This window comes from Hipposideros armiger, unplaced genomic scaffold (assembly GCF_001890085.2).
Source record: "Hipposideros armiger isolate ML-2016 unplaced genomic scaffold, ASM189008v1 scaffold_1453, whole genome shotgun sequence".
NCBI classification, from domain to species: domain Eukaryota; kingdom Metazoa; phylum Chordata; class Mammalia; order Chiroptera; family Hipposideridae; genus Hipposideros; species Hipposideros armiger.
The window spans coordinates 216,099-227,154 of NW_017732803.1; the positions used below are offsets into that span (position 1 = coordinate 216,099).

Here is an 11,056-nt window from a genome sequence, read left to right on the forward strand (position 1 = left end):
AACAAAGACAGCTAGTAAGTGACTAATGGGCAGGTAGCATATACAGCTGGACAAAGGGATGATGCATGTCCTGGGCAGGATGAAATGCGATGGTGCAGGGTGGCACTGGCACAAGATTTTACCATGCTACTCAGAACGGCATGCAATTTAAAACTTATGAATTATGTTTCTGGAATTTTCAGTTTAATGGTTTAGGACCACAGTTGATTGCCGGTAACTAAAGCCATGGAAAGTGAAACCACAGGTAAGGGGGAACTACTGTAGGTCAAAGAAGAAATCACAAGGGAATCTGTTGAGATACAAAATAACTTGAGACAAAAATTTATCAAAATTTATGAGAAGCAATGAAAGCAGTGGTAAGAGGGAAATTTATAGCTATAAATGACTATATTAAAACAGAAACATCTCAAATTGAATAAGAGGGCAACATGCAAAAACAGAAAAAAAGCAGATAAACAGATACTCTAAGAAAGAATCAAAAGGAAATGCTAGAAACCAGAAACACTGTAATAGAAATTTTATTATGATGGATTCATCAAGAGACTGGGTTCAGCCAAGGAAAGAATCAGTGAGGTACAAAAAAAATGTCAACAGAAACTTACAAAACTGGAAAGAAATGAAAAAAATGAAACACTATCAAAGAACAATGAGACAATTACAAAAGGTGTAACATGTGTAATGGGAACACTAGAAGGAGAAGAAAAAAAGGAATAGAAGAAATATTTGAAGCAATAATGACTGAGATTTCCCAAAATCAGTGACAGATACCAAACCACAAATTCAAGAAGCCCAGAGATCAAGCAGGATAAAAAAAAAAAAAATTTACACCTAAGCATATCATATTCAAATGGCAAAAAAGAAAAAGAAAAAATCTTGGAAGAAGCCAAAAAAAAACCCAAAACACTCTACCTATACAGAAGCAAACATAAAACTTACATCAGACTTCTCTTCAGAAACCAAGTAAGCAAGAATAGAGTGGAGCAAAATATTTAAATTACAGAAAGAAAAAAGCTACCAACCTAGAATTCTGCATCCAGCAAAATCAATAAAGACTTTCTCATACAAATAAAAATTGAAGGACTCTGTCACCAGTATACCTGCCTTGCAAGAAGTGTTAAAGTAAAATCTTCAGAAATAATGAAAACGATATGTCAGAAACTCAAATGTACATGAAGAAGAGGGTTAGAAAAGGAATAAATGTAGATTTTTCTTATCTTTAATTCATCTAATAGACAGCAGTTTGTTCAAAATAATATAGCAACAAGGTATTTGGTGATTATAGCTTATGTACTTGTATAAGTGAAATGACTGACAGCAATGTCATAAGGGATGGGAGGGAGGTATTGGGAATACTCTTTTATGAGGTACTGGCACTCATGTAACGGTATAGTGTTACATGAAAGAATACTTGAATTAGTTGTAAATGTATGTGTATACTGCAAACTCAAGGGCAACCACTAAAAAACATTTTAAAAAGAAGTACAATTGACCCTTGAACAACACAGGTTTCAACTGCATGGGCCCACTTGCATGCAGATTTTTTTTCATTAAATACTGAAAATGTATTTTCTATTCCTTATGATTTTCTTAATAACATTTTTTTTGTCTAGCTTTATTTAAGAATACAATATATAATACATATAACATATAAAATATGTGTTAATAGACTGCTTATGTTATTGGTAAGGCTCCTGGTCAACATTAAGCTATTAGCAGTTAAGTTTCTAGGGAGTCAAAAGTTATATGTGGATTTTCGACTGCGCAGAGGGTCAGTGTCCGCATTGTTCAAGGGTCAACTGTATAATGATATGCTAGGAGCATTATTCTAAGTGAAATAAGCCCAATATATATGACACAAATATTGTATGATTCCACTTGTGTGAAATAGGTTAATAATTCATAAAGACAGAAAGTATAATAGAAGTTTCTAAGGGCTAGGGCAAGGAGAAAATGGGGAGTTATTGTTTAATGGATACAGGGTTTCTGTTTGAGATGATAAAAAAAAAAACCTCTGGAAACAGAGAGTGGTGGTGGTTGTACAACACTGAACACATACTTAATGCCACTGAACTGTACAGTTAAAATGGTTAAAATAGTAAATTTTATGTATATTTTAACACAATAATTATATTTTTAAACTCAGTGGTTGCTGAAGTGTTTTCAATATGCATCTTTAATTAACTGTAGTCTACTTACAAATATACCACTTCATGTGCTGCATAAAGATCTTAGAACCATATACTCCCAAATCCTCCCTCCCATCCTTTGTGCTATTGCAGTTACATATACTGCAAACACAATATTTTGCTACCATTTTTGTTTCAGTTATCTTTTAAACGTATTAAAAATAAAAATAAAACACTTTGTACCTACTTACATTTATGCCATTTCCATTGTTCTTTATTTCTCTGTGTAGAGCTAAGTTTCTGCCTTATATCAAATTCCTTCTGCCTTAAAAACTTCAATATTTTTTTTGCAGGTAATGAATTCTCTCAATTTTTGTTCTCCTAAAAGTCTTTATTTCTCCTTTACTTTTGGAGTAAGTTTCTGCTCAGTATAGAATTCTGGGTTGACAGGTTTATTTATTTCAACACTTTAAAGATCTTACTTCATTGTCTTCTGGTTTGCATAGTCTCTGAAAAGAATTTTGCTGTATTTCTATATGTTTCTCTCTATGTAATGCATTTTTTTCCTCGGGTTGCCTTCAAGATTTTCTCTATTTGGTTTTCAGTAGTTTGTTTATGATGTGTCTGAATGGGTTTAGTTTGTTGTTTATTATTTATTGTTTTGCATTCCCTGAGTTTCTTCAATATGTGTGTGGTATGGTATCTTTATTTGCTTTGGAAAAGCAATTGTTTGACATTATTTCTTCCAATATCTCTTCCTCACTTTCTCTCCTTTTTCCTTTTGAGATTCCAATTATATATACATTAAGACTTTTGTATATTGTCCACAGCTGTTTGGTGTGTGATCTGGTTTCTTCCCACTCTTTTTTTCTCTTTGCATTTCACTCTGGGCAATTTCTATTGACTTATCTTCAGATATACTGATTCTTTCCTCATCTGTGTCAAGTCTACTGATGAGCCTGTCGAAGGCATTCCTCATTTGTTACCAAGTTTTAAATTTTCTATGATTCCCATTTGATTCTTTCCATCTCTGTGAAATCCCTTGTGTTCATGCACGTTGTCCACTTTTTTTGCTAGAGCCTTTAACTTACTGATGATTATGCTTATTTAAAATTCTCTGTCTGATAGTTCCAACATCTGGTTCATGAATCTAGCTCTGTTGAGTGTTTGTCTCCCGACAGTTTGCTGGGTTTTTTCCCTTGCTTCTTTATGTGTCCCATAATTTTTGGTTGAAAACGAGACAACCTGTATAGAACAGTCGACACTGAGGCAAATAGTATTTATGCCTGGAATGAGCATGTTTGTTCTTACGTCTTAAGTTTGTTCTTACATCTTAAGTTTGTTCTTACGTCTTAAGTTTGAGGGAGAAAGTTAAGTCAATCTAGTTAGGAGTGGAGCTGGGTATGGGTTTTGCTGTTGCTATGGTTAGTCACAGTGCACCACAAGCTTCCAATTTCAGCAGGATTTTCTGAAATTTAGGGTGCAGACTCATTTGCCAGAGGGTGTTTTTCCCTTGTTGCTTCACCCTCAGATTTAGGTCTTCTCTTCATGACTGTATCTCACAGACCATTATCTCTCCATATTCTTCCCTCTCTCCCACAAACTTCTGTTACCCAAAATTCCTAACTGGTAGTGGGAGACAAGCGGGAAGGGGCACTCTCTGAGATTCAGCCTGTTTTAGGTTCTTTGTCTCTGGGTCTTGGGAGTGAAAACTTCTCAGTTATCATACCTCTCCCCCAATTGCATGTATTTCTGCCCATCTCCCAAAGACAGAGAGGGCTTTTATTTCTTCTGTTCTGGCTCCAGGATGCAAAGGATCTTCACCAGCACCCTGGGGTTAATAGAGTTTGCATCCCTTTCCCTAGCAACTTGAAGCCTTTGTTCTAGAAGACCCAGGTAAAGCTTAGTACCTTTCCCATAGTGTGTGCTGTTCTGTCCACCAGACATGTACCATTAGGAAGGCTTTTTCACTACCTTAGACTTGAACTCCTTGCAAATGTGGTTTATCTTGAATTCCTTAGTCCCTCCCTCCTTTATTCCAAACTGTGTCCTATAAAACTCTTGCCAGTGGCTTGTACATCCATCTCCATTGTTCTGGAGATCTAAGTTGTGTCAGCTTTGCCTGCGATCTTCCAGCCATGGGCATCCCTCCTCAGCATCTTCTACACCTAGTCTTGATTTTCAGTATATTTGGCAGCCCTTCATCATATACTGATTCAGGCTTACAAATATTTCCTACATTTGACAGTGAGAGAGTATGCATTTATTTAATTTTCTTAAAGATTTTATTGGGGAATTGGGGAAGGGAACAGTGTTGGGGAATTGGAGAAGAGGAACACTGTGTTTTTCCAGGACCCATCAGCTCCAAGTCAAGTTGTTGTCCTTCCATCTTAGTTGTGGAGGGCGGAAGCACAGCTCCAAGTCCAGTCGCCGCTTTCAATCTAGTTGCCGGGGGAGGGGGGAGGAGCAGCCCTCCATCCCATGCGGGAGTCGAACCGGCAACCCCGTTGTTAAGAGCACACGCTCAAACCATCTGAGCCATCCGGCTGCCCATTGGCAGCTCAGCTCAGGTGCAGTTCACTGGCCCATGTGGGAACTGGACCAGTGACCCTGTTGCTCAGAGCTCGCGCTCTAACCAACTGTACCACCCAGCTGGCCCACGTGAATTTATTTGTTGTTCTCCTTGTTGCTTTGTCAAAGAAAAAGTGAAATCTGACTCTTTAAAGTGACATTTTCTTTTTGACCAGAATTTTGTCCTCTATTTGCATTTTAGTGTAAATAAACGAGCTTGTGTAAATACATATCAGATTAGTAATAACATTAAAAAGAAGAATTCAAAGGTATTACAGAATCACTAACAGACTTGCCATGTTAAAACAATATTGAAATCAATTACAAAAGATGAGCCAACACAATACTAAATAAAATCCTTACCTAAAATATATAATTCTCAGCACTTCAACTTAAAGACAAATGAACCAAGAAATAATCAAAACGGACAACTATTATGACTGAGTTTTTACATGATGACAAACTACAAATACCAGCACTCTTTAGCTTATAAAAACACCTAGAAGAATACAATCCAACTTCACAAAATCATAGAAAATTCTGAGCGAGCATTAGTGTCTTTGCAAATCCTAGAACAAATGAATGATGTCCTATTGAACATTCCTATAGACTGAGCTGTGTTCTCCCAAAATTCCTATGTTCAAATCCTAACTCCCAACGTGACTATATTTGGAGATAGAGCCTTTATGAAGATAGTAAAGGTAAGTGAGGCCATAAGGCCATAAGACTGGAACCATTATTCAACAGGGTTAATGTCCTTATAAGAAGAGACACCAGAGAGCCTGCTCTCTTCCATTATGTCACTTGAAGACACAGCAAGAAGGCAGCCATCTGCAAATCAGGAAGAGAGCCCTCACCAGAAACTGACCGTGCTGGCACCCTTATCTCTCAGCCTTCCAGAACTGTGGGAAAATAAGCTTCAGTTGTTTAACCCACCCAGTATATGTTATTTTGTTATGCTGTATAGGCCACTAATATAACCCACTGTATGACATTACTTATATTTATGCTCAGTGTGATAAGAAAATGTTATTGAAATTACTTTCAATGAGCAAACCATCAGTCATAAAATGCTATAAAGTGCAACAAAATAAATCACTTTCTTCAATTTATAAGGTTTTTTGACAAAAAATAAAGTAATATTCATGACCAGTCAAAACGACAATTCCTGCATTAAGTGGCAGAAAATACACAAAGCTAAAAATAATTTTAAGAGTATGTCAAGTTTTCTTAATGAGTGTAGCAGGGGGAGGGAAAAGCAAAAAACTTTTCAAGCGCCCCAACTTAAAATAACTCTAAATTCTCTAATGATAGTACAATCAGTCAAAGGAAACAGATATAAATAGTAAAGCAAATACAGTTACTGCTTACATGTTTGAAAGATCCATAGGGAACTGCTGTGGACCCTGTCTCTTCTAGATAATCTTCCCAGCTTAATTCCACTTCTTCCACACCAGATCCAGCATCTGGAATTAAAACAAAACAAAAACTGGTGAACCCCAAGTAAAGAAAACTCAAGGTACAAAAACATAAACCTGGTAATAAACCTAACTTACAATTTACTTCACAACAAGTTAACTGGTTTTATGGTAGGTTCCCTTACTGCATTGATTATCAATGAATCTCAACAGCAAAGATGTGTGACAAGCTATCTCCCATTGGGATCCATCTGGGATTCACCCAAACGGATCATACAAAACTGGTTGGAGTGTAAATATTACAATCACTTTGTATTTAGTATCTAATGCCAAATATTTGAGATACTTAATAGGCATTTCAAACTTGAATTTTCGATCTGATTCTTCCTTAATACTCTAGTCTCCAACTGAGTGAAAGATACCACTAGTTGATATTTTGGCTCAATCCAAAACATGTGGGACTGTCCTTGCTTTCCTCCCTTTCTTTCACATCTTATACCCAAACCATCAGAAATTTGCCAGATACTACCTTTAAAACATATCCCAAATCTAATCACTTTCCACCATTTCTATTGCTAGGTCTCTAGTCTAAGGCCTAACCATAACATTGTCCACCTTTTCATCATATTTATAATAAAATCTAAACTCTTTGGGAGTCTGCAAGGCCCCACATGGCCTGACCCCCTGGCTACCTACCCTGCTACTTCATTCCCAAAGAGCCTCTTGTTTGCTCATTGCACTCAAGTGGCACTGAGTTTCTCCCCATTTTTCTCTAATCATGTTCTTTCCCTCAAAGCCTCTGCATTTGCTGTTTCCTCAGCTCAAAGATTCATTCTCTAGTTATCATTCACAGCTTCACTGCATTCAAGTCTCTACTCAATCGTCATCTCTCCAGAAAGGTCTTCCACCAGAACCCATCTAAAATAGAAACCCCCAGGCTCTGCTTCCATTATATTCAAGGCATCTATTCCCATTTGACAGTACACAATATATCTTTTTGTCTTCTCTATTAGATAGTAAACTCTATGAAGACAGGAACTTTGTTTTGATCACTCCTATATCTCTGTCACAACAGAGACTCAATAAATTTTTGTTGAGTGAGCAAAGATTCAAACACTCCATAATCTAATAATCACAATTCACATAAGCTCCCTAAGAGCAGGGTTTTGCTCATTGATATATCCCCACTGCCCAAAACAATGCCTGGCACTAGCAAGTTTGCAATAACTAGTTGCTGAATAAGTACATCTTAGGGGATCCCATGCTTCACACAAACACAAGGAGGCAAATACAAGGATGCTCACCACAGAACTGTTTGTGCTGGCAACAGCCAGAAACAATCAGGAGGAGCAGAGGTCAATTACGGCAGTCCCACAGTGGAGTGCTACTAGCTAGCAGTTGAAATGAATGAACTAATATTTACATAGTTAAATCTCAAAATAAACACATCAAAGGGCCAGCCAAGTGGCACAATGGTTAAGAGCTGGCTTGGGACGCCAGAGGGCCCCAGTTCGGATCCCACATATGAGGGCCAGTGACACTGCCCTCCACAGCTAAGATGCTGAACAACAGCTCAACCTGGAGCTGGGCTGCCGTGAGTCGCCGGTGATGGTGTAGGCTGCAGTCCCTGTGGCAGTGGGTTGCCATGGGCTACCGTATGTAGCCAGTAGCCAGCAGCCAGCGTGAGCAGCCAGCAGCCGCAGTGAGCAGCCCTCCAGAAGCCAGTGACTGATCTGCCTCGCCCGGGAAGAGCACAATGATGGTGCCAACTTGGGCCAGTGAAGCAACATCCTCCACAACTAGACTGAAGAACAAAATGACAGCAACTTGTCTGTTCCCCTTCCCTCAATTCCCCAGCACTGCTCCCATCCCCCCAATTCCCCAATAAAAATCTTTAAAACAAAAAAACAAAAAAACAAATCAACTTGCTAAATAGCAGTGAGGAGTACCTCAGTGAACCCACTCTCCCAGAAAAGCAGCAAAAATACTGGCTAAATAATGAAAATCATCATTTCAAAGTTCTGAAATTAACTGAAGGCACAGAACAAACTGGAAAGCATCTATTCAAGATAAGCTACTGAACCAAGGTTAGAGCAGTGGAGTTGGGGCAATTCTCACCACTCACCCCTCCTCAGCTCAAAACAGAAATTTTTGAAATGAAAATACAATAACCAAAAGAAAATCCCATAGATAAGCTCTGCAACAGAATGGGGAGGACAGAGGAAAGAACCACTAAAATTAAAGAAGGAGCAAGCAAAAACACCCAATCTAAACAACAGGGGGAAAACACTGAGGAAAAAAAAGAAAGAAACGATCCTCACGAAGCTGTGGGACAACAACAAAAAATCTAACATTAGTGTCATCAGAGTCCCAGAAGAAGAGAAAGAACATGGCTGAAAAAATATTTGAAGAAATAACGGCTGAAAATTTTCCAAATTTGGCAACATGCTAAGAAAACCCCAAACAAGATAAAACCCAAGGAAATCTGTAGAAAGATACAGCAAAGTCAAACTTCTGAAAATTACAGGCAAAAGAAAATATCTTGAAAGCATCAAGAAAAAAAATACCTCTCTTAAGGGAGGTGGAAGGAGACAGGATTCCAGTGACAGAGAGTTCTCATCAGAAGCCATGGAGACCACAAGCCATGGAGGCCTATTTTTCAATAGGTCAAAGAAAAGAACTTTCAACCCAGAATTCTATATCCACCAAAAATATCCTTCAATAATGAATGGGGAAATCAAACCATTGTCTAGATGAAGGGAAATCATATAGTCAACTATAATAGCTATTACGACATTAGAGGGGTAGTAGACTTGGGGATGGTTATCACTTTGTGAGAGGTGTAAATCACCTGAAACTAATAAAAAAATAAATAAAAAGATGAAGGGAAACCAAGAAATTTTATCACCAGCAGACCTACTCTAAAAAAATGCCTAAAAGAAATTCTGTAGCAGAAGGGCATCTTGGAAAATCAGGAAGGAGAAAAGGACAATGGAAAGAGTAAAAATATTTTAAAATATAATACATTTTCCTTCTCTTGAGTTTTCTAAATTATGTTTGACAAAGCAAAATTTTTAATAATATCTGATGTGCTTCTCTATGTAGAAGAAATATTTATGACAGTTGCATTATAAATAAGAGAAGGTAAAGAGATATAATGGTATATAAAGTTTCTACACTTCACCCAAACCAAAATGATGATACCAGCATACTGTGATAAATTATGTACTTATAATGTAATACCTAGAGCAACCACTGAAAAGTGATACAAAGAGATACACTCAAAAACACTATAGACAAATCAAAATGGAAGTCTAAAAAATTGTTAAAGTAACCCACAGGAAGGCAGGGGGTAAAAAAAGAAACAAAAAAATAGAGAAAACAAATGAACAAAAAGAGTAGACTTGAGCCCTAATATATCAATAATTACATTAAATGTAAATGGTCTAAATACACAATTATAAGACTGAATTTTTTAAATAACTATATGCCATTACAAGAAGATTACTTTGAATATAATGACATGGTTAGGTTGAAAGTGAAAGAATGAAAAAGATACACTATGTAAACATTAATCAGGAGAAAGCAGAAATAGGTTAAACCCACAGAGACAGAAAGTAGATTCATGGTTGGTTGCCAGAGGCTGGATGGAACAAAAAAATGATTGCTAATGGTTTCTTCTGGGGGGTGATGAATGTATTCTAGAATTAGATCGTAATGATGGTCACACAACTGTATGAATATACTAAAAATCACTGAATTGTGTACTCTAAAGGGTGAATTTTATGGTATGTGAATTGAATCTCAAAGAAAATACCTCAATAAAGTTGTTTTTTAAAAACCTCAAAAGTAAAAAAAATCATTAATTAAAAACAAACAATATAATTAATAAATGAGCCAAAGACATTAAGACACTGTATTAAAGAGGATACAGGGATGGCAAATAGGCACATGTTCTACATCACTAGCCATTAGGGAAATGCACATTAAGACCAGAATAAGCTGTTGTTATATGCCTATCAGAATAACTTCAGTAAAAAAAATAGTGAAGGCGGTAAGGATGTGAAGAAACTACATCTCTCATATATTGCTGATGAAAATGTAAAATGGTACAGCCAATCTAGAAAGCAGTTTGGCAGTTCAGTAAACATATGATCCAACAATTGCGCTCCTGGGCATTTTTCCCAGAAAAATGAAATTTTACGAGGCCTGATCAAACAACATGGTGAATGTTTAAATAAAACAAAAAATTTATTACAGTAATAGATACACTGCCATTAATCCACCTCAAATCCCGCCCCCCCCCACACACACACACTTCAAACACACTTATTCTATCGTTCTTGCCACTTTCTGAAAGCAGTTCTGGAAGTCCTCTTGGCTGCCTCAATGTCCTGAATTGATTCAAAACCTTTCATGGTCATTTTGACTTTGGTAAACAACCAGGTGAATAACGTGGATGAGGACACACCGTAATGTTTTTATTTGACAGAAACTGCCATACCAGAAGTGATGTGTGACACGGAGCCTTTCCATTGTGATCACAAATATGGTGAATGCTGCTGCCGAGTGCCATCCAACAGAAAGGCAGGAATCTTCAAAGTGGAAAGTGGTGTGTGACAGTGTGTGACAAGTTTCAACTTGTTCAGCGCAGTCAGTCGGGTGTGAGCTACAGTTGAGAGAAGGTGTGTTTTAAAGTGTGCCATAAATCATCTTCTATCATGACAACACTCCGTGTCACACATCGTTTCTGGTACTGCAATTTCTGTCAAATAAAAACATCACGGTGTGTCCTCGTCCACCTTATTCACCAGATCTGGCACCGTGCGATTTCTGGATGTTTCCCAAAGTCATGATTCAGGACATTGAGGCAACCACAACAGCACACAGAAGACACTCACAAAAGAGGATTTCCAGAGCTGGTTCAGAAAGTGGCAAGAA

At 37.4% G+C, this 11,056-nt stretch overlaps 1 protein-coding gene across 1 annotated transcript in view; it reads right to left on the reverse strand.

The window, feature by feature from the left end:
• SFMBT1 (Scm like with four mbt domains 1) overlaps window positions 1-11,056 on the reverse strand; it is a 122,983-nt gene that overhangs the window by 49,787 nt on the left and 62,140 nt on the right. The window contains exon 4 of the mRNA XM_019633953.1: window positions 6,069-6,163. Within this exon, the coding sequence (XP_019489498.1) occupies window positions 6,069-6,163 (95 nt within the window). The remainder of the gene's footprint in view (window positions 1-6,068; window positions 6,164-11,056) is intronic.